The 24316-nt window shown below is 50.8% G+C and overlaps 1 protein-coding gene across 1 annotated transcript in view; it reads right to left on the reverse strand.

Annotated features, from left to right (window-relative positions):
* Positions 1-985: 985 nt before the first annotated feature.
* The window catches only part of GRIK3 (glutamate ionotropic receptor kainate type subunit 3), a 106267-nt gene continuing 82936 nt past the window's right edge, over positions 986-24316 (reverse strand). The window contains exons 11-16 of the mRNA XM_082777786.1: positions 19949-20172; positions 14227-14345; positions 11372-11589; positions 5806-6028; positions 5322-5572; positions 986-4846 (exon numbers count right to left, since the gene is read on the reverse strand). Coding sequence (XP_082633912.1) covers positions 4652-4846; positions 5322-5572; positions 5806-6028; positions 11372-11589; positions 14227-14345; positions 19949-20172 — 1230 coding nt within the window. The 3' untranslated portion in view covers positions 986-4651. The remainder of the gene's footprint in view (positions 4847-5321; positions 5573-5805; positions 6029-11371; positions 11590-14226; positions 14346-19948; positions 20173-24316) is intronic.

Genomic DNA, 24316 nt, shown 5'->3' on the forward strand with positions numbered 1-24316 from the left:
GGTTGCTTTTACCTTTTTTTCCCCTTCTTCTTTTTCCTGTATTCGGTGCATATTGATCAGGGTTCAGAACACAAAGGAGAAACTCGGCTCTGGTCTGAGAGTCCCTCTTTGGCAGGAAGGGCAACGCTGCAGCTTTCCAGGGCACCCGAGTGAATGAGATGAGAAAGATTTATGAGGGTGACCCTTAAAAATAATTGAAATGGGAAGGAATTTTAAACAGGGGATGGGAAATGGCAACTTTTCGGGATTATTTAATAAATGCACAACCACAGTGTCAAGAATGCCTAAATCCTACCCAAAGTACATCTCTGGGGCAGAGCCCGGCTCTTACAGTGAATAAAGGGAGAGCTCAGGAGCACGAGGCTCTGGCTTTGTTTGTGTGGGTTATTTGCTTCTGTTCTGCTCAAACAGCTCAGCTCAGCTCTTTCCTACCACCCATCCTGGAAACTGCACATTTTTTCTCCCCGCCTCAATATAATAAAGCAGAATCATAAAGATTTCACACTAATAAATGCTAGACTTCAGAGTGCTTTCAGCTTTTATCAAGCTAATAAGATTTTTGGCTTACAGCAAGAAGGAAAACAGGTGAGCAGTTGTTCTACCGACCTTGAAGCCTGCTGGGATCCTGCAGGCTTGGAGGGGGCTCTCAGGCTCAGGTGCCCCTCGGGAATGAGGAATAAACCCACGGAGCCTCGGGAGAGACACGTCGGGGGAGTGCTTCTGCAGGTGGCTCTTCGGGGAACGGCCGGACCGACTCCTTTGGCTGCTGCCAGGCTCCTCGGGTACCCATGGGCAGCGGGAGCCTCGTCCCCTCCTGCATGTTGAAGGGGAAGCAGAGGGCGGTCTTGGTGCTCCTCTCCGCTGACCGAGCCAGTCCTCACCACCCCTAAACGAGCACAGGTCCCCTCCAGCAAACAGCACCAGCAGCTCTTCTCCTGGGATGGTTGCATTTGGTCCGGAATTGGGTCTTTTCCTGCTGGGTTTTTATGGCTGGTCACCAGGAGAGATGGGGATGTCGTGAACCAGCTTGGTTTTAGGGACCAGGTTTCAAACAGGGAAGAGGGAGGTGTTGAGCAGAAACAGGCACGAGCTTCATCGTTTTCTAGAAATGAATTTTTATTTAAAATTTAAAACCATATTACTTCATACAGCAAACTGTGCACTTTGATATATCACAGTGTCTTAAAAAGGAAAATAATCAGAATTTTTTCTTTTTTTTTTTTGGAAATTTTATTTACATCAGCCTAGAATGATCAGCAAGTAACACAGTTACTATGAAACCAAAATTGTTACAAAATGTTTACAAAAAACTATATTCATAGAAATTCTGCATGTCCACAAAGGAAAATCCCCTGAATATCACGGAGACCAGTTTTTTTCCTTTTTTTATCCAACTCTTTTCTGTTGTTGTTTGGTGTTTTTTTTTTTTTTTTTCCTCCTTTTTGTTCTTTTCTTGCTTTTTTTTTGAGAAACATGTCAAAGAAAGGTACGGACAGCAAAGGGCTTCCCATGCCAGCGCCCGGCCAGCCCTGGGGCTGGGGCTTGTCCCAGTTTGTTCACATGTGCTGCAGGAATGCTCCCCGTGCGCCGCTCAGGGGCTGTGGGTCCCCCTGTGGGACCTCCCAGAGCCCGCCAGTGCCCGCAGCCGGCCGAATCCTGCTCCCCACAGCACCTGCCCCGCAGGGGACAGCACTTGCCCAGAGCTGGCGCTGCTTCCCTTTGCATATTCACCTTCTTTGTGGATTTGTAGGCTCGCCGTTTGTACCCAACACTCGTTATTAAGTCTAAAGGGAAAAGCAACCCCAACGGAAGCCACCCGCTGCGTCCTTGCTCTGGCTCACAGGAGACCCAGGAAGAAGAAGCAGTGGTAAGGGACAGTGAACGGACATGGCAGCAGTTTAGACACAGTTTAATAGCCCAGACCTGCTTTTTGTCTTCCCTCCTCGCTTTTTCAGTCCCTCTGCCCACCAAGCCAAGAAAGAAACTGCTTTCAGGAAGGCTGGAAGTCGGATGGTTCCAGGACAGGAGTCACCAGCAGCCACAAACGGGGCACAGAGCAGCTTGCAAAAGGCTTCGAGACTTCGGCATCACGTCTGCCCCTTCCGAGGCTGCCCGGCTGCCGCTGCTCGCTGTCAGGCTCCTCGCTGCTCTCCATGGAAAGCTGCTGCACTGCTTGCTCTGGGTGAAGCCCCTGGGCTGGGTTCAGCAGCACAGTGATTGCACGTCCTCGGGGGCTCTGCAGGAGGACGAGGTCAGGAACCCTCCCGGTGAGCGGTGCCACGGGGCCGGTCCCAGCTGCCCCCTGCCTGGCGGTGCCGGCGATGCCGTGAGTCAAAGCCTTCAGTGACCGAGATCTCAAATAGCAAACCGTAACGGAGACGCATGAAGTGCTGATTTAGGGTCAGAGGAGAGGGGAGAGAGCAGGTTAACCTGCAAGGCTTTGTCTTGCTGGCGGATAGCACTAATGGTTCCGGCCGCTCACCTGGCACTCTGGGATGTTGGTGAGTAAAATGAGATCGATCTGGCGTCAGAGATGAACAAAGGGTGTTTATGGCGTTAGTGATATTTACTTATGTAAAAAGAACCTGCCGAGAAGCAAAATGGTTTTCAGTGGTGTTTTACTCTCAGGACATTTAAAGCCAGTTTCAGGCTTTGTTTTTATCTCTGGCGTGATTGTAAAAATCCCTTTCTAAGAGCTTAGAAATCTGCAAAGACATCATAACTTCTGCTGCTCTGACAGGCCTAAGGATTGGCAAAGAAGTACGGAAAATACATCATTAGCTTTGGGAAACAGCCACATTCCCCAGTCCGTCCTCTGCTGTAGGTGTTTGGTCAGCAAACTGTGATGATGATGATGCGCGTTGAGTTGGCAGCTTTCAACTCTGATTTTTCATGGTTTCTATGAAAAGGTGAAAATAAATGTAAATCCTTTGCATATCTTTACGTGAGTCACAATATGACAAATCCAGCTTTTTTTGTTTCGGGTCACTGTGCTGGTTCTTTACATCATAGAAAGACAAAATAAGGACAAATTTTGGTCTGTGATGGGGGGGAAAAAGCAGAGATCTCCCCTTCAGCTCATTTGCTAATTCCGATCAGCTCCAAAGATAGCCTTCAAATAACTGAGACTGAGAAGGAAACAGGTGGGAAAAACCCCTGAACTGGGCTGCAGGCAGGTTTGTCCCTTGGGGCCCAGACAAACCCTGCGGAAAGCCTTGTGACTTGGGGCGTGGGGGTGTCCAGCAGCAGGGCGCCGTCACATCTGCCAGGGAAGGAGGTTGCTCTTCTCATCAACAGCCGTGTTTGAAGCAGAGCTTTTAAACACCTTGCAGTACTCCTTGGGATGTTCTAGGTTTCCACGGGCAGGGCTGTTTCTGTTGGTTTCATTTTGCAGATGGCTGGGGAGAAATTCATCCACGGAGGGACGGAGCGGCACAGCGGCACTCGTGCGGTGCGTTGGGTCAGCAGAGGGGTCTTTGGTAATTCTGATGAGATCATCCACAGGACCAGCCTCCTGGGTTGAGCAACCTGAAAATAAGAACACAGTCCGGGGAAGATGAAGATTTGGAAGATTTCTCCAAAAGATGTCAGTATGTTTGTGTAAATGGCATGGAGATGCTGCCAGCGGGGCTGCGGGTCACTGGGCAGGGCGAGGGGGTGTCAGGTTTGGCTCACACAGTGCTGTTTGTCCTGGGCCAGCCCTAGCCCTGCAGGCTGAGGCTTCGCCTCGCAGGTCTCTGGTGCCACGTGGAGCATTTAGTCCTAAACCACGCGTACTGTCCTCTCCTGGTCTGAGTGTGATCACGACGGAGCCGCAGTGTCACCGTGGGCTGGTGTTGGGGCGCTTGCACTCAGAGGTGGCACAGTCCCCATGCACATGGTCCCGTTCCTGGCCGGGACTCTGGTCACTCGAGCTTGTTCTCCCCTTCAGGGTCAACCATCTCGGGTCTCCTGATGAGCATTTCTGTTGCCTTCTCCCTCCAGGCCCCAGCATGGACTTCGTGCTGTGGTGACTCCAGCCAGCACGGCTGGGGGGCAAAGGGCCACCACGAGCTGTGTTGATGTAGGGCGCAGCCTGGAGCATCGCAGAGCTTTGCAGGTGCTTTTCCCGTGCCTGGCCAGCGTGCCCTAAATGTGTTGTGTCCGTCACTTTGGGATGGGTGCTCACTCGGACCGTTGCTCACTCCACACCCGGAGGGGCAAAGTGTTTCTTTTTATTGCCATGCTAAAGAAGCCTTGCTCAGGGGCTCCTCGTTACCCACCGAGGGTCAGTTTGGCTCAATTCGTTTTTGCCTCCGTGTGTTCGGTATGTAAACATCAGACTCCTGGATGGTAGTGTGTTTGGACTCCATGAGGCCTGGAGGATCTAAGCTGTAAAAAAATAAAGAACGGAAAATAACAAAAATGAAACGGAAAAGCCCCAAGACCCATGTTACAGTCCGTGCTTTGCAGTTGGTGCTTCTGTGCCGGTGATTGATGCAGCTGTGTTTTAAAGGCCTTGATCTTGAAATGAACCAAACCAAGCTTTTTTTTTTTTTTTCTCTTTTTTTTTTTTTCTTTTTTTTTTTTTTAATCCTTTCTTCCCTAGTTAAGAGTGCATCCAGCTTTGACTGACGCGATTCCTTCCCTCCCGCCCCCCAGGTCCCATTCCCTAGGGAAACACGGGCGTCAATCCGGTGTTGCAGGTCATGTTGTCCTTCCCTGGCAGCCGGCGGTCGTTGAAGGTGTGCATGTTGATCACGGCGTCCGTCTTCACCATGACAGGGGGCTGGGGCTTGTGCTTGACCCGCCGCTGGCAGGTGAGTGACAGCCGGATCTCATCAGCCATGGCACTGCAGAAGGAGCGCTGGGGAGAAATGGGGACAGAAAGCACTGTTACCGGACAAAAAGCACTGTTATCACCCCAAAAAGCACCATTATCACTCCAAAAAGCACCGTTATCACCCCAGAATGTGCCACTCGCCTCTGCTTGAGCAGGAGGCTGCTGAAGCTAGGCTCTGCAGAGGGCAATCACAAGGTTTGGGCTGCATTTAAGGCATCGGCTGTGCTTGGTGGGACTTCATTGGGCCTCTGGTTGACCCTCTGCTTTGGGAAGAGCTGTGCCTTTGACATGCTAAACCGTGCCAAAAGGCAGAGCTGGGGGTGCCTGTTGGAGTGCCGCTGCTCTGGGTGCTCCCTGCTGGCTGGCTGCTGGGGTCTGCTGGGTTTGTGAGTCAGGGGTAGCGAATCCTGCGGGCTTGCTGGGAGCAGGTTTCCTTTACCTATCTAATTCCAGGTTGCTTTGCTTTGTGGTGGTGCAGGGAGGCGGAGGGGATCGGTACCTGCTCGCGCTCTGCCGTCTTGCGCAGCTTGTAGATGAACTCCACCATGGCCACGAAGACTGAGAGCACCAGGCCTGCTGCCAAAACGATGAAAATCCCACCGATGTTCTGGATGCCCAGAGCACTGGCCTCCTTGTTCTCATCCTCAGGGCAGCCGTTGCCCCGCCACCACTTCTCCTTCATCACATGCAGCTTGTCCTCCTCCTGCAGCTGGAGGATGGCGATGGTGATCTTGTCCCGGTACGGGGAGCCTACGGAGGGGGAACACCAGTACACACGGATGGGAAAGTCAGACAAAAATCACACCAAGTAGGGACTTTGTCTGTTGGGAGGGCTGCTCAGACATCCCTGCAACAGGCAGACAGTGTGAGCTTGGGTATTTGGGAATGGAGAGTTGGGAGTGGGTTCTGTGATCCCACCCGTTGTATGTCTGCTGAGCAGCCCCCCTCCTGGGCTACCTACTGACCCCTCCAGTGCCCCTTACCCATGGGAGTCCCAATCCCGTAGCCTTTGGAGTCGATGAGCCCCCCGATCTGAGTCAGGTTGCAGTTCCTCTGGGTGATGTACTCGATGGTGGTCGACTCCATCAGCAGGGCGTAGTCGGCCGTGAGCGTTCGCTGGATGCCCTCCTCGTTGCTTTTCACCAGTGCTGTGGGTTTGCTGCTCATGAAGGCCCACATTTTTTCAAACGTGGAAATTTTGGATTTCTGGAAAAACAATACCCCCCATCCCCAAAACACAAATTAATAGCCTATTTGCTGCAAAAGATGGTCTTTTTATAATAAACAGATAAATTCCAGTTTGAGAACAGGCTCCCTAATGGGACCCTTGCCAGTTTGCCACGTCTTAAATACCTCTCTGCTTTCACTGCCCACTAATGTGTGGCATCAAATTGCCATTAAAAGAGACAGATTCCAGCACACTTCACCATAAATGCTCAGCAAAAAGAGTCACAGCTCTGCAGACCAGGAGCTGTAGGTGGAACTGAACTATTCCTCCCCTTCAGCAAGGCCCTGCCGTGATGCCCTGCAGACCTGCTGGTGTGACAGGCTATCAGTATATCTGCTTGAATGTATTAGTTTCCTAACCAGAATTTTGCTTATCCTGTAATGTTTCTGCACAATGAGAGAAGACAGGCAACATTTCAGAGGGCATGTTTTTCTCCCTCTCACACACTCTATTATATTTTTGTCTTTCCCCAAGCATCACAAGGAAACATGTCTCCTCTGAGATATGTGCAACTGCCAAACAAATTTAACATATCCACGTAAACAGAGGCTTAGAAATATTCAAGAAGATTGTCTTACGGCTAAAAATAAACATGGACATTCTTCCACTATCAGTAGGCATTGTGTTAGAAAAGGGGGGATGTGTTGTCTAGCTTGCTGCTCATATGAATGTTTTTTTCTTCTAGAAATGTGTTGGGTGAGAATATGGATATTTTATATCTTTCCACAACACTTTGAATGTAGCATTTATCTACGGCCACATTCTGAATTGTCCCTGTGTAGGCTGTTGCTGTGTAGTCCCTCATCATGCTTGATATTCCAAATGCTTTGCCTAGCCACCTCCTTCTCTCAGTGTGTTTAACAAACATACTATTATGGACCCATTTCTTGCTGGTTAAAATTCATACTTGCTATAATCCACTTGATGAACCTGCAGCTCTGGAGCAAACTGCATTCAAGAGGCAGGATAATCTCCTTCACTCGAAAATCCGGTCCAGTGCCTGTAAGGTAGATTTGTGGCATCTATCAAGCCTCAAAGAGCAGCAAGAAATGTAGCCTCCAAAAGGATTATTAAATATCTGTGCATTACGATGGGTAATTGAAATGAATAGCATACTCGACTTGCTGATAACGACTTGTTTAACATTTATATAGTTCGGATCAGAGGCCTCTGGGTTCATTGGCTCTCCCTTTTGCTCTTTCTCTTCCTGCATTTAATGCTCCTCGGGTGTTGACACAGGGCTCTTAAACAACATCAGTGTTCTCCCAGTTTAAAGCACAGAGCAAAATAAACTGGCAAAAAATCAATAGGCTGCATTTAGTGAAGCTAATAGGACTTGCATGAGGCATTGTAGCTCTTCAGGCAACTTAAATTACATGAGACAGGGCTCCCTGGAACAGAAAAAACACTTTTCTCTTCTTAACTCACTCCCTTTGACCTGCTCCAAGGACTTAATTGTGTTCTGGGATGCCAGGATGAGCGCTGCTTTCGTAGCTCCTCCACTGCTCGGGGTGTGTGGGCTGGGGCAGGAGCCTCCCTGCAGTGAGAGCTGCTTGCAGGACCACGGAGCCAGCGGTGAGCACACCCTGCCCTAGCAATTCCCATCCCAATCCTCCTCGTGGCCTTGTGTCTCCCCGCAGCGGGTGCCGCTGCTTGCTTTGGCCTCGTCTTCCCCAGAGAGAAGGATGTGGTCACTGGTGTTGGCAAGGGCAGGTCGAACCCACAGAGAAGGTGAGGCGATGCAGGCTCTCTCTGTTGTCTGAAACCTGCCACCACCTCCTCAGAATTTATTTCCCATTCATTTCTTTAACTTGGCTACCGGGAGATAAGAGCGCTTCTTTCCCAAGTACAAATCCGCCAGCTGTAATTCTCAGCGCGGGACTAGCAGGTTGATGGACACGGCTATTTGTTAAAAGTCCAATTTAGGAGCAATTGCCAGTCGTCGGGAGAGCAGTCATCAGTCAAAAATTGCAAGAGCAACTCTGGGGAGCGTGTGGTGCTCCAGCTCCCAGCTCCTTCCTGCGAGCTGCAGCCACGATCCGTTTTGTGCTTATCAGGGAGCAAAGTTCCTCCTTCCTGCCTTCCCTCCTCAGCTCTTCGGCCATACTTCAGAGGTGGCTGTTTATTTATGGGAACGGGGATGATGGCACCTGGGAACATACCGCTCAGATAGGCAAAACCATCTTCATTAGGCATAACAACTCATTAGTAGTAAATTAATTGCCAGTAAGGAATGCACATAAATTGCGTTGATGTCGCTGGCTCTTTTTGGATGGCTCTTTTTGGATGTTTTATTTTGTAGAACCTCTCTTTTTATGGCTCGTCATCTACCTGAAAAAAAAATCCTCTCTGGGGTTTGTTACTGGTGTGAACTGGTATTTGTGGTGTGGTGGCTAGGTGCACATTTCATCTCGATGGAAGCAACGCGTGCTGCTGTGAGCTGTATACAAGGAGGTGAGGTGGTGGAAGCCAGCGAGCCCTTGTGGGACGCCCTGGCTCTCCTGCCCCATGGGATCCTCGCTTTGCTGCCCAGGGCAGATGAAGAGAACCCGCAGGGTGGCTCTGAGATGAATCCCCCAAGAGCAGTTCCATCGGCAGCTCCCCAGTGCTGGGAATAGTGCAGATCATTGCTAATAAGCGGGGGCAGAGGCTGAAAGCTGTTAATCAGCGCCGGGGTTCGCACCAGGGGGTTGTGTCTCCTGCTTGCACCTCTCCCACCGACTCATCCAAGTTTTGGCCAGGGTAAAATAACGTCCGAATCTGGGCCTTGAGACAGCATCTGAATCAGCCCCTGCCCTGGTGCCATGTGAAATGCGTGTAGGGAAGGCTGAGCACCAGCCCCTCGGAATGCAGCAAAGGCACCGAGAACGCCTCCAAGCTCATTCTTTAGAGTCACAGCTCAGAAGCTGTCTTTAATAACCAATGCTTCAAGACCAGTCACCCAAATAAATTAATGGAATAGTTTAGAGGAGCCAATATAAGGCATCTTGCCAAGACATATATGCTTTTTTATCAGTGAAATTGGCAAGAAAGTAACTTTCAGGCTTACGATTTTCAATTCCAGCCTGTATGAAAAAATAAATTGATTTGCACCGACTGAAGATACTTACTCTTGAGGATTTAACATTTCTGTACAAGTGAATATATATGTACACACATCCACACACTCTCACACCCGTACGCCAAACGACACATTAAACCCAGCATTTGTTCAGAGCGAGAGAGCATCTTCTGCAAGATATGAAGGATTCCTGGCATGATTTGCCATGAAAGCTAGATGCTGCTCCTAAATTAATTGATCTGTTTATTCCTGTAACTCAATCTGCATTGCCAGAGAATAAATAGCTTCTCAAAAGTTCTTTTCATGAAGTCGAAGTCTGCCAGTGCAGCTAGGATAAGGCTGGCTTCTGCTTCCCCTTTGCTGTAGGTGGTGGGGCCGCACGGGTGAGCCCATGGGGACGTGTTGGCACACCCACGGACACGGCCCTGGCTTGGCCCACGGGAGAACTTCTGCAGGGACACGATGGGCTCAGCACAAGCCCTCCACCAGCCCTCCACCAGGCAGCAGAACCTTTCAGCGTTTTGGGACCGTGCTTTCCACCGGGGTTTCTCCAACACTGAGCACAAGGTCGGTCACTGCCCTGCACCCTCCAGGACCTTTGTGCTCTGGGGGGGCATCTCTGCCAGTGTGATGCCTGAACCCGCCGCAGGATTTGTCCGGTGATTTCACCAAGGACTCACTGCGGGGTGGGGGGGATGCTTGGGGGGGCCTTAAATCGCTCTCCCCTATTTCCTGTGCCTGGGACAAGTGAGCATGGCATCCCACACAAGTGCTCCCACTGTATGGGTAATTGAACGCTTGTCAGAGGGGACATCCCTGATAATTCATCTCCAAACAGCAATAATAATAAAACAGCAAAAGGAAAATACGCTGCGTCAATAAACCCTGCCAAATGCCCATTAGGAGCCTGAGGAATGATTCTGATGGATAATGATAGGAAGCAATAAAGATGCTACGGCCTTGATGACTTAAAAAAAAAAAAAAGAAAAAGAAAAATATAGAGTTTCCTTTTATTTCCATATAAAACTCTTATTGGAAAGGGTACTTAAAGCACACTAGTAAAAGTCAGCCTCCTCCTACAGCTGCTGTGGGTTTGGATGGCAGCGTGAGGCAGCTGGCCCTGCCGCAGACAAACGTGGTGCCCCAGCTCTGCAGTGAGCACGCAGCAGCCTGCTCTTCCCTGCAATATTTGCATTTCCCGGATTAATTAAAGATCAAACCAAACAAACCCCTCCATGCGGCTTCACCAGGCTGTGTTGCTGCCTGTCACAATAAGCATGGAGGGGAGCGTGGCTCCTTCACCAAGTCATGGCCAAGGAGAGTTCCCCAGGGGCTGCTCAGCCCCCCCCAGCCTGCACCATGCACCACAGCCTTGCTTTAAACCTGAATTCCCCTCAGAGCCAGGGTGCTCATTGCTAGGTTAACCGCCCCTCAATTCTAGTCCTTTTTTGTCTCTTTTTTAAAAGCGTGTTTTTACAGGCCAGCCGTGGTTCCAAAGGTGTCTTTAGCTTTCCCAGTTTCTTTCAGTTTTTCAGGCAGCAGTGAAATAATGAGTGTCCTTAGCACCTTCCTCCGCTCTGTTGACTAACTTGGGAAACCTCGCTTTAAGCAGAAGAAATAAATGTAGTCTGAGTCTGATGCATTGGTGGTGTTAGCTCGCATCAGTTTCAGAGATAAATAAAACCTGGCTGTGTTAATGTGAATACCTCAAGGGCGGACAAGATGACAAGATACCTCAGCTCTAAAAAGCCCCGAGCCCTTTGCAGCATGTGTCCAGGCAGTTTTTGTTTGCTCTCTGCCCCTGCAGGCTGGCCGGGCAGCCTTGGGGGCTCCGTGCATTTCTTAGTGCAGACACGGGGCAGGAATGGCAGTGGGATGCAAAAATAGGGGTGATGCATAAGGAATGGAAGAGTTTTCTGTAGGGCTTTAATGTAAGATTCACCTGTCCTGTTCTGCCTAATGCGTGCTTCGTTTTGGGTGTCTGAGTGATTGCTGGGTACAGTCCCCAGAGCTGTAAAATCAACATGATTTTATAACTGTGACCTCAGTTAGCTACTGGGAGAGGGGGATTTAGCTGTGATATGAATCTAGGCAAGCTAAGCTGACGGATCGAGGTCTTAACAGAGATGGGAGACAGAAGCAACCTGCTTCTGCAGTGGTGCCTTAAGAGGCTTTTTGTCTCTGGTCTTGTTCTCGCTCCTGTTGGCCGGGCAGGGCTGCGTCTCTGCCAGGGTGGTGGAAAGCCTGTGCTGGGGCTCACCTTGAAGAAGGTCATGGTAGCTCCATCCTTCACTGCTCCGTACTCTATTTTGGTCTGCTTTGCCAAGTCGTCTGCTGAGTCGATGGGGGATTCCATCCTCTCCACCGTCAGGAAGGCGGCAAGGTTGGCCGTGTAGGACGAGATGATAATTAGGGTGAAGAACCACCATATGCCACCAATGATCCGTGTAGACAGAGCTTTGGGCATCAGCTCCGAGCCTGGGGTGGGAGAGGGAGTGGGAGGGAAGAGGAAACAAAAGCGAGAAAGGACGCGTTTTATACGTACGTGGGTACATTATATACATATGTACAGATGAAGGATTAGGTTTCACTGTCAGACTGCAACAGCGACGCAATTAAAGCCAACTGTTTTCGAGGCAAATTATCCAGACATCTTGCATGCAAGGAAATCAGTGGTTGTTTTTTTTTGTAGCATTCACAGAAAAACCTTCTCCCTTTAATGCTGACCTTGGGTACAGTGCACAATTTACAGGAAACATTCAAACTGAAGTAATTAACTAGGCAGCTTTTATGAGATTTAAATAGCAAGCCATTTATGAACTTTTATGAGTGTTTTGTCCAGCCATTTAAAAAGTGCTTTGCTTTTATATGGATTACTTTTCAAAGGACTCACTCTAGGGAGTGTGTTCAAATACACATGATTTAAAAAAAAAATCAAACAGTGAGAGAAAGGAACTATCAGGGTCCAGTGCTTTGAATAGTGGTTAGAAGTAGGGAAGCTGGAGATGTTGCAGCATAAAAGGTGTATAACAGGTCTGGAATGACTTTTATTGAGCAGACATGAAGGACTAAATGGGTTGTGCTATTTTTGTAATCACCCAAGACACCTTTTAAAGCCAGAAAAGAGCTCTGGGTTTAAAACAACTGCATTCAGAGGATATATCCAACCTGGAATTTGCAACAAAGATAAGGCTTGGCAAAGCAATTTCAGGCAGTGTGGCATTAAAGCTTAGTGTGGAGCACAGCTTTTCTCCCATCTGAGTGCAGCAAGGAGGCACTGGGAAGCAGAGGAGCCTTGGGTCTCAGCGCTGCTTTAGTTCTTCTCAAGATCCTGCTCCTTTCCCATTCCATCTCTTGCCCTTTGATGCATTGCAAGGTGTGACATCAGTCTGGCTTTGAAATATTTTTCTTCTTAGATGCAGAATAGACTTAAAAAGAATGCGGCTCTTTTCATTTCTAAGCATCTGATAAGAGGATGATTCATCGCGCTAAACCACCCTGCCGGGAGCTGTCACTGTCCATCAGGGCAGCAGATCTGGGAAGCCTGTGCCACGCTGCAGCAGGAGGAGCACGGAGCCCCAGCGCTGTGCACGCCGCCAAGCCAGCGCTGCGGGTCCTTTACTCCTTGGCCGTGACTGCCCAGACACGATAAATCAAAGTGTGACAAGCGTTGCTCATTTTCCACTTATTTCCGTTCTTGGATTTTCTGCAGTTAGATCACAGCAGAGTTTTGCTCCTCGTTCAGCACCACTCTCAAGCTCACCCTGTGCTGTCTTCCCCACGGATTTATGCTGCTCCTTGCACCTCTCCATGTGCTCTGTCCCATCTGTGTACACAGCCACCATCCTATCCATGTCCTGTTCTGGAGGTCCCTGCCGTGGTGGTGTCCTACACCAGCAGCACGAGAAGCATTCAGTCTTGCCTGCAGTGAGGGCCAGGCAGAGCTGTCTGGAGAATCTCCTTGTGACCTGCCTTGTCTGGAGGTCATTTCCCAGTGTGCAGAATGACCAGAAAAGGATAAAATGACCAGAATGACCAAAATGGCCAGACTGACAGAAGAGGATAAAAACAGGGACAGATCAGAGTGCAAGAAGCCCTGTCTTCTGTAAAGTGGCTTTAAAGCAGAGCCAGTCAGGACAGAGATCCTGAATTAGACCAGATAGCTTGAATTAACAGCAGCAGAAATGCACAGAGCCTGTGGGACGGGGCTATTTGGGGAATTTAGACAGCCAAAGGGGGCTCAGCCAGCATTACTCCGTGGGGCACAGAGTGCGGGTGCTGCTCTGCACACACAGCAGCAGTGCACATGCAGACACGCCGCCTCTCCATCATCTAGCAGCATGTTCCAGATGGCAGACTCTGGAGCTGCTCCTTCTGACACCTGCCAGAGCGTGCACACATCATTAATAGTAATTATTGGTAGTGGGGCACCTGTGTGCGGGCAGCCAGCTGCAGCTGGGTGAGCGATGAGCCTGTGCCCACAGCCGTGGGGCGAGCTGCTGGGCTGGGGCTTTGACCCACGGAAAGCACAAAGAGAGGCAGGTGCTAAAAATAAAAATTAAAAAAAAGGGTGAGATGCTCCAGCCTGCTCTCCCACAGAAGAAATCTGATGGTGTTCCTGGCACAGAAAACCTCTGATGCTTCGGATGCTTCTCCTGGGGGGCTGCAGGCAGGGCTCAGCCCCACACATTTGTTCCTCCATCCCAGCAGAGGAGAAGCAGCTCCAGGTGAGCAGATAGCAGCAGACAAAGCCACCGGGCCCTCCTGAGCTGCAGACCACCGTGAGATCCCCCTGGTGAGGTCAGTTCTTGGAGCCCGTGGGCTCCAGGGGTGCCGGCACCCTAGGGCTGCCTGTGGCAGCCACCCCCTCTAGCACAGCTCGGTGCTGACCGTGCCTGCTCGGAGCCAGCCCCGCTGCCCTGCACCGTGATAACTGCACGAGGTGGGTGCCACCGGTATTCTTTTTGCAGCTGCTGCTTGGTTTTGACAGGCACAAAGATGTTTAATCTTGTTCCTGTCACCACTAAATTAAATTTTGCATTCAAAAAGCCACAAGAACAGGCTGGTGGTGGAGAAGCAGCAGCAGGGCGTGCGGGGAGGAGCCGCCCACCGTACCTTGCTGCATCAGCGCGCCCATCCCGAACCAGAAGCTGTTGAGCAGGGTGAAGTTATTCTCCACGATGTCCGACCCGGGGTTGCAGGGATGAGCATCGTACCACTCGTATGGGCTGAACCTGTGGTGGCACAAGGAAAGAGAGAGCTCGTTAGTCAGGATGTGGCATCAGACCCTAAAGGGCCAGGAGAAAAGTCGTAATACATCTGGTGCTGCTGCACAGGGCCCGCTGACCCTTCAGGTGTGCGGCTTGTTAAGGAAAGGTAAATTCAGCCACGATTTTTGCAAGTGCCCAGCGTGGCTGGAAGCCCCATGTTCCACACTGCAGACAGTAAGGAAACCTGGGGGGAGCCAGGACTTTCTTTGAGGTGTTTCGGGTTGCTTCTCCAAAGCCTTTGGTCTCTGCTGATGTCCTGCTCAGCACCACATCACTCAACATCAACCAGTGCACACAGCAGTGGGCAGGATGTGTTCAGGGCACGTGGGCATCTGTGTGAGATTTCACTAGGTGAGAAGACGAGCTCGCCACCAACCTGACAAACACAAATCCCGCGTGTTGAGGCATCAGCACAGTGGGAATCGGTGTGGGTTCACCGTGTGCTGCTGCAATGCTCGGACCCTGGAAGAGCAGACATTCAGCAGGGGGCATGTTTTCACGGACAGCCCGGCAGTTCTTGGGCAAAACAAAGGGAATTTTCTCTGCACATCTCCCTGTGAATCCTGCCTGCGACGGGCATGTGAGCACCGCCTGGAATACAGCTCTTAGCCAGGATCTGGGGAGGATGCTCATCAGGATAGATGCTAATGTTTTTAGAGCTGTTTGTTTGCGTTTTCTTAGAGTCCCAAATTTTGCGCAGATTAAATTAAAAACATAATTGGCATAATTGCTTTTGAACCAGGCATTAATTATCATCTCCGCTTCCTTCTGAAATCCCTGTAGCTTCACAACAGCCCTTTCTCCAAGCCCAACCCCCAGTTCGTATTAGGAGCCATTGCTCTGTGCAATCCTCTGCCAGGCGTGCTGCTGCTCAAGGGGATGTCTTGTCACTTAACTTCCCAGGTGTCCTCTGGCAGGCGGTTGGAAGCCTTGGGAGAACAGAACAACAGCTCTCAGACGCTCCTCCTGGCACAAAAACTCCCCCAAACAAACAGTTACCCCTAATCTCTGCTTTCCACGCACACTCATGCTGTGGACCTTCTTGCAGAACCCATAAAATGGTGAATGAGCAATCAGCCATCATGGCATGGAGCTCATGTGTCCCCAGAGAGGTTTGGCTGGGCTCGGGCTGCACCCTAACAGCCTCACTTGTTCACCATCCAGACCGCCCGCCTCCTTGTGCTTCTTAAAGTAAGAGAAAATTGGAGAGGAAAACAAAAATTAGGCTGTTTTGAGACCTTGCCTTATGTGCTGCTTAGTCCTTTAAACCTGCTGTAAATTTATGCCGGAGGTGTATAAAGGATGGCGCCTAAGCCCTGTCTATTGAATAAAGGCAGAGTTCAAGAATTAGATGAAAACTTTCTCGGGCTGCCAATGAAAGAGTGCGAGATGGAAAGGGAATTGGTAAGATCAAATGAGCCTGACAAGATGACACACCGAAGAACTTCAAGGTCTCTGAGTGAGAACCTACTGGTGCTGCTCAAATTATAGAGAAATATTCAGAAAACTGCAAAGCAGCAACAGTCGTCAGTGCTTGAAAAGCTGGTGGGACCATTAAAGGAAACAGAGGGGTAATGAAGGAAGAAGTGAGCGGAGCTCGATGACCCCATGCAGCTGAAGCCATAATAAATGGGGGCTGTTCAGGATTCACCTTGGGCTGGCTTCCCTCTTCCGCAGGTGCAAACAGGGGCTGAGAAATATTTCATCAAAAAGTGCGATTATTTTCCTGTCTCCTTTTGGCAGGGAAACGGGAGCATTTCAAAGAAGGTTTAGTTAAAGATGAGATCTAACACAAAACACTTCTGAGCCTAAATTGCATCCCCGGAGAAATCTGCTATGGATGACCCAGTCCTTGTTTCAATTAAGAGGAATGGCAATGCCCCAACCCTGGCGAGCACCAGAAGGGGTTCGGCTGTGATTTGAAGGCCCTGTGAGTCCGAGACCAGGTGATAATTCACGACAGCCAGAGCCACCAGACAGACCCCATGAAACCACCGACGTGGGTGCTTGCGGTGCCCAGGTGGCTGGAGCAGAGAGGATAAGCAAGAAGGCTGATTAAAAGGAGAGATGGATCAAACACATCCTTTGCCTGCCTCTAAATAGTCCCTAAGTTGGTTTTAAGTGGCGTTGACCTATGATTATAGCATCAGCAGAGGACTCCGGTGCCTAGTTCAGGAGACTCACGTCTCTGAATTACGGCTTTGCTATTTTGGCTGTGGTTTTCTCCTGAGGGTTGGATTTGAGAGGCCTCGCTGGGGTCAGAGCAGATATTGTTTCAATTACTTCTGAATGTAATAAATATGCCCCGTATCTTCCCCGTGAAATCTCTTGCTCTCCATCTCCGTGTGCTAAGAGAGATTCCTGCAGAACCTTAATTACACCAAATACTTGATGTTCTTTAAGAGAATATGAAGACAGAAGAAATGTCAGGAGCAAAGCACGTGAAAAAGAAACTGTAACGGCAGTGTTTTAGAGACTCTATTTCAGCCCCAAAGCAGCCTGACGGGAAAAAAATGTTATATTACCTCGTAACTGCTGCGATGTAAGAAAGACATGAATCGTGCTGCAGGACGGCTCATTGTGGCAATATAAACTAGCACGAGAGACCCTGGATGAAAAAGTAGGAGGAGAGAACAACAAAAACGAAGGGAAGGAGGCACAGACGGTGAGCAGCCGAAGGGGACTCCGAGGGCTCGGGAGTGAGGCCACCATGTGCTGGGTCACTGCAAGCCCAGGTCCCTGTCTCTTGGCCACTGCTCACAGTGTGGAGGGGCTGTTGGGGGCTGAGCAGCCCCTCTGTGATCTGCACAGCCCCTCTGGACTTCCCTGGCTGCAGAAGGTGGCTTCAAAGATGCTTCCACGTGGGAGCCTGGCCCAGCATCTCCTTCAGCCTTTTCTCAGTATTTAGTGCAGGGAATTTCTTGCGTAGATGGAATTTGCACATTTAACACGCTTTGAGAGTGGGGTCTGGATAATTTGGGTTGGATTTGGCCTCAGGCGAGTAGAGAAAAATAAAACCATAAAAGTAAAACTGTGAGCTCTGATCCCAAGCTGCCTGAGCAGTGTAATCGTTCTGGCACTGGAGCCCCAGAGTTAGGGCAGCAGAGTCCATCCGGCTACGTTCTGCATGGCTAACAGAGGCACAGAGTGAAGAGATCCTATTAATCACCACAATATTTTTTCCCTTTTGTAATTACCTTGGGTTCACTTTCCCAGATGAGCATCTTTCCCTGCTGAGAGCATCTGGTGCCTTCTCTCTCCGACACAAAGCAGAACCACTGAGGCCCTCATCCTGCAGCCCTGACAACGCGGACAGTGCGATTTAGCCGAGTTGCCCCCCATTTTCTGTCCCCCCAGCTGCTTCCCCAGCCAGCCCTGCTGGCTCTGGCTGGCTCTGAGCTGGCAGAAGCGCAGGGTGGTGATGGCAACACCACTCTCATCCTCTCCACAAGTCGGGTGCCTTTCCTGTGTGGTACACCGCCTGCAGGCTGAACTAAGCTGCTGGGTTACCTTGGTGGCTTGCTTTGTGCTGGGCTCCCCGTGGGCCCTGGACAGTGGCAGCCTGCTCACATCCCTGCTCAGAGGGCTTCTGTTTGACCTCAGGACAGTGCCTGGAAGCCTGGCACGTGGCTCGGTGTAGCGGCCCCCTTTGGGAGAGCTGCGTTGCACAGAGTAGGAAGGAGACACCTGGGGACCCTCTGTGTCTGCAGGAGGGATGTGTGGCCCCTCCTGCCCTGCACCTCTGCAGGGGAAGGATCAGAGCGGTGGCTGCTTCACCGTCCCAGATGGTCTGGAGAACACTAATGCTGTCTGCTAAGCGGAGTTTACTTTGACAACTGCTGTTATGTGTAATTAGGATATTACATAGTAAACTCAGGAAATCATCTCTAAATGCCTCCGAGGACCTGAGGGATGTTGGAAATTGCAGATTTGTTGTAACATGAGGGTTAATGCGTTCTGGTTGCTGCGGTTTCATGTTTAATCTTCACTTTGACTGTCTGATTGATGTCAGTGGATTAGGTAGGGGCTGGTTTCTGAAGGAGGCTCCAAGGGAAACGCAGCCCACCAGCCCTTCCTCGGAGGGGCCCGCACAGAGCCACGGCTGGGGGGGCAGCGGGGAGGCTGCTGAGGCTCCGCTGCCATGGCTGGGACTGGAAGGACTGAGAAACGAGTGTCTAACTGCAGGATGTGTTTAGGAAACTTCCCCGGGCACAGCTCTCACCCAAAATATTTAAACACCCGGGAAGCTGGGCATGGCTGGGGACACGGCCAGGGAGAAAGCAAGTGCTTTTTTCGGGTTTGGAAAGGCAGCACTGCACATTGAGAGCAGCCCTGGACTGCGAATCGCATCAAAGACTCTGTGAAATTAATAACTCATGCAAATAGATGCAAATTCCGCTGCTTTTAAATATAGAGGTTTTAAACATGCTAATTAGATGCATATTAATTTCTGTAAACAGACGCTGTCAGATCGTCGCCCTGCGCTCTGCATCCTTTTGGTACAGGGGAGGGCTTGCGGGGAGCTTTCTGCTGGGGGGGTCAGAAGCAGGAGCTGAGGCAGGGGGCAGTGGGAGGCTGAGCCTCTTCTGGGGAGGCTGCCTGAGAGGTCACCTAATGGGAGCATGAGCAGGAAAACCACGTCCCTTCACCCCTCGTTGCACCAGGCAACAAAACAGAAAGGCAGGTGAATTTCTAAAATCACAAAAGAGCGAGCATTTTAAAATTCTTTTGTGCTCAAGGTCTGCTAACCGGTGGAGCTGCCTGCCCTGACACAGCACAAGAGGCTTACGGATTTATGGTAATAAAACAAATAACTGCATTTAGCGTGCTGGAGCAGCACAAAGGATGTAACGGAGTCGAGCTGGCAAAGAAGGAACCAGATTTCCCCTGTGCATAGCCCATCTTTAATTTTCTCCACTGGCTCTGTATCACCTCTCCAGCCACTCGGAGATAGAAATCCCACAGCCTACAGCCTGCTGCCCTCTGGCAAGTCCTGTTCCTAAATTTCTTTGTTTCCATTTTGAAAGGGCCTTCAAATGGAGCCCCTTGTGTCCAGCGAGCTGCCAGCACCGAGCCCCTGTGCTGACGCTGGGCTTCCAACAGCAAGCCGTGCTGTGCCCTCGCTGAAAATGGACAGAGCAGGAGGAGAGGCGTTGGTCTGAATGTGTGCAGCCAGCCTCGGGGAGGTAAAAGCCAGGCCCATTTTAGTTTAACACTTAAAGAGCAACGCCACAGTTGAGCAAAAAGCCATTTGTGCTCTGGTTTTGAAGCCGTGAAAAACCATAAACCGTGCTTCGGCTGATGCTCTGATTATCCCTCCACGGGAAGGGTGGCAGCGAAATGGAACAGAGCAGGGGAGCCTGCGAGTCGTGAGCAAGCCCACGCTAGCAGACCAGCCTGCCTCTGGGTAATGGGCCAGAAGTAATTTCATTAATGAAACAGGTTTAATGCCGCGGCTCCCGCTGCGTGCTTAGATCCCCGCGACGTGCCGGCAGTGAAACGATTTGGAGCATGGGGAAAGCATCGCGTGGTGGCAGCCGGGTGGCGCGGGGTTGGTGTCCCCTTACCTGGCTATGACAAAGAGCACGCAGCTGACCCCCAGGTAGGCGAGGAGGATGTACATCCAGATGTCGGGAGACAAGGGGTTGAGGAAGGAGAACACGCTGGGGTTGGTCCCGTTGGGCTTGCGGTACAAAATGCTGACCCCCAGGGTCATGAAGGGCTTGGAGAAGTCGATTGCTTTCTCCCGGACGTGGGTGATGGTGAGAGGAGCGACGGCCAGGTCAGCTTTCTGTGCGTGACACGGAGGGAGAGAGACACAAAGGGAGAAAAAAAGAAGCCATTAGAAAGCTGTTGCCATCCCTCAGAAGCCCTCTGTCTCCCCAGCACACCCTGCTGCGGGGTCGGTCTTGTTCCTGGCACGAGGAACGGAGCTGGGAAGAGCTGACAGCTGCCGGGTTGCTCTGCTGCTGCTGCGAGGTTCAGAGGGCAGCACAGCTGCTCTGGCCTCTGCAGAGCTCCCCGGACAGGAGGGCTGGCTGGGTTTGGGTTGTTCTGGCTGCTGTAAGGCAGCGCCTTGCCCCAAAACCCAAAGGCTCCATGTGTGCCTGCTGGAGCTGGCTCCAAAGCCCCAGCAGAGACCATACTGCAAATATTCAAAGGTTTCATCCTCGCTGCCTGCGCCTGGGAGCTCTGAAACCCTGCATTATCACCATCCTTTCCTCCCTGCTCCCATTCCCCCTGTAAGCAGGGCACAGCTCACCAGAGCCCAGAGCAGAAGCTGGAGGTGTGGGGGTGTGAGCGAGGCACCCAGGGCACTGAGACCAAGGGGGCTTTGCTGCACCAGCTGCTCGGCCCCAAAGTTTGGGCACCGCACGTGGGCTGACCTCATGGCAAAACTTGTAATTCCCATTCTGGGGACGCTGGGCATGTGGGAGGAGCAGTGCTGTGCGGGGAGCTTGGAGGGAGCCCCCGCGGGATGCAGCTCCTCTCGCATCATCACTTATCCTACTGATCATTTCCTAGAGGTACAGTGGCTTCGTTGTGACTTGCAACCTTTACATAAATGTTAGCGCTCTTGCTAGAATTTGCTTTGCTCCAACAGAAACCGGGGGCTTGCTGCAGAAGCTGGTGAGAACAGAGCATGACAGGTCCTGAGCAGAGGAGGTGCAGGGATTCTCTAGGAGGCACAGAACTAGGTCCTTCCTTCAGACTGAGCCCTGGTTGGTTCCTTTTCCTCATCACTTTGCAGTCATGTTCAGCTCTTGCATCACGTCTGTGTGCATGTCCTGCTCTAACAGGGAAACTGAAGGAGATGTTGAAGAATTTGGCTACTGATTTTTCTTCCAGAAGGAAACGGGCAGCTCTGAGGTCAGCACTAGCAAGCAGCTGCCTGTCTGAGAGATCCTCCAAAGCCAGATTTGTCAAAATGATCTAGCGAGCTAAATAACAGCCAGGAGTTTATGCTTTACCACGGAAAATGAAGAGAGAAAAGTCTGCATGGATGCTCAAAGATCAAACCGCTTTTAGTGCAGAGATAAAATTTTACTGTGTCATTTCAGCAGCTCCTGCGATTTGATCACAGCCCCACGTCCTTGGCAGTAAATGTCACACACAAGCAGGATGAAGCAGGTATTAGGGAGCCCAATCTGGCGTTGTGTCCTCCGCTCTGAAAGGCATTATAGGGCTGCACTTTGATATCCTTTTTATCGATGCAGATTTTTCGGAAGGTGGCCTCTAATTAGGGATTTGCTGAATGGGAGGATCGGAATCAAAACCCTCCAAGGGTGAAGCTTTCATTTCGTCGTGCTCCGCCGTCCCCAAGCAGGCAGTCGGGTAGCGGGCCCTGATGGCTTCCTTCACTCAGCCCCAGCTTTTATGCCATTGCACGGTAAGATGGGTTTTATTAAAAATGAGGAATTACGGCAAGTGCCAGCGGCTTAAAGGCCCTTATCCAGCAAAGCCACTTAAGCACGTGCTTCTCTCTTCCCAGAGCTCGCACACACTCCAAGCGTTGCGTATCTTAAGTGTGGTGCTGAATTGAGGCCAGAAAGCTGAATTTTGCCAAGGCAACAACACACCAAGTGCAGGCACTTCCCCAGCACCCCTCGCAGGCCTGGCTCTCCTTTCTCACAGCAGGCTGCAGCCTTCACACTCGGGTGGAACCGATGCGAGTTCGCCGGGCGTTCAGTGGAGGAAGAATCGTGTTCTCTGCAGAAGGGTTTGGCTTTAGCACCAGCTGCTAGGTCTTATCTGCAAGTTCCCAGTTATCACAGGAATGTGGCCGCGGGTCAGAACAGCTCGGGCACGGTCCCTGGAGTCGTGCAGCACCCGGAGCGGAGCTGGGTGTGACAGCCTCTCGCAGCAGCGCCAGCAAACAGCATAAGCACCAAGATACATATTTATTCAAGAAAGTAAGCTGCCTCGGCGCTTATTTTGCCAATCTGAGTTAGGTGTTTACATAAACTAATTATGTGTGTGTTGCCTGAGAGACAGGTAAATAGTGCATATTTTACTCATTTAATTGTTATTCAGCTGTCTGTCTGGCAGCACCAACGCTTGCATCCTCCAGTCTTGTTTGTTCCCGAGCATCCCGGGGCACAGCATGGCCAGCAGCTCCCTTCCTGGCCCACCCTATCCCAGCAGGGCCACAGGAGGAGGTGGTGAGGGCAGGCACGGTCTGCCTGCAGCTTCAGCAGGTGGCTGAACATCCTGCTGGGCCCTGCAGCCAGCAGCAGGCAGCACCCCGCACACAAAGTGATGCTCCAGGAGGAGCGAGGCCGGGGAAGGAACCACCCCAAACGCTCCTCGTCTGGCACCATGAGTAGCGGGTCAGCGCTAATTGGCTGCCTCCAGCTCTTAATGGCTGCTCTTAGGATCTCAGCCCTCTTTCAGACATCATTTTTGCCAATGAATTTATTTAATGTCAGTGGTGAATTCAGAACGGATGTCGGCAGGGAAAACCTAGCTGTAAGCTGAAGGGGAGAAAGGAGGAGCGTGAAGTCTGGCTGGGCCTCTTCTCATCTTTTTTATTCAAGAAGTTCCTTAGAGATAGAGTCCAGGCTGTGGGATCACAGTGACAGGAGACGGAGCTTTAGGGACAGGCCCTGTGCCTGGCAGGTGGGCGAGCCAGGAGAGGCAACAGCAGCTCCAAGACCTGCAGCAGCAAACAGAGGACTTGGGGCTCCCAACTTGCACATCAGTGTGCTGCTGTCGGCTGCTTCTCTGACGGTGATAAATGTGAATTCACCAAATTAATGATGCTGAGCCCAAGAGGAGAAAGCGCAGCCAGCTTCCTTCCATCTCCTTTCTGGTGCTGAGTTTCTGAAGGGTGTAAGCAAGGGACGACATGCACCTCATCCAACAGCAATGTTTTTTTCCTCTTCCTGGCCCAGTGGCTTCCAAATGCATCCCCAGCTCCCTGGCACTTGAAATAAACACCCACCAGTGCAGGAGCATTACTGGGAATGTGGCAATGTGGTGCAATATGTGTTTCTGCCAGAATTTACTGTCAATAAATGCCCGTTTATTGTGAGAGTGTTAAATCAACTGTCATAAATCATCCCTAAGGATAGATATTACATCTTCTCTATAGTTACCATTGGCAGGGATTTCCATTAGAAACCCTATTATTTTTCATGCCTTTTTTATTCCCACGTGAAGTTTCAGACTGAATGGAAATTTGATATGTACTGTCTTGGCAGAAGACAAGTTTTATCTGTGAACAAGTTTGTGCGAAATGTGCAGAACAACTCATTCTGCTGGTTTTATGTGGCTCTGCCCACAAACAACGGGGGAGATTTGCAGCCACTCTGGTGCCAGACAGCTAAAATTTAAAAATCAGAATGGATGAGCCACAATGCACGGTGTAGTTTTGCCTGTATCAATAACAATTCCTATGAATAAATAGCAGGAACAGTTCACTACGGATGAAAGGAGGAGATCTGACAGTTGCCACCTTCCCTGTTTATTACTGATGTACAGCACAGTGACTTCTCTGCATTGCCTGGTGCCCCAAACCTGCCTGAAACACTGGTGATGTGAGCGAGGTGAGCTTTCACAGCCCCTTCTGCTTACAGCCCCTCTGCAGAAGTGGCCAGGCAGAGTGACAACAAGCAACAAACTGTGCTGAGGAAAGCGTCCGGCTCTCCAGGGAGTGGACTGAACACCAAAGCAGATATTTTTTGTGATGAAGGACAAGCAGAAGATGAAAGGCAGCAGGGCAGGACTTCTTGCATCGTACTGCACAAAGCTGTCTTCTCCAGCTCTGCTGCTGGGGACCTGCAAGATGGGGTCATGCTGGGAGCTGCTCTGACTGCTGTTGCTTTTCCTGTTTATGCTTAAGGCCAGACTAGAAACAAAGCAATTTTACAAAGGATTGTAGCCCAAGGCGCTACTGCCTGTGGCCAGGCATGTCTGGATCAGAAGGGATGGCA

Source organism: Aythya marila, assembly GCF_965140915.1.
Source record: "Aythya marila genome assembly, chromosome: 22".
NCBI lineage: Eukaryota > Metazoa > Chordata > Aves > Anseriformes > Anatidae > Aythya > Aythya marila.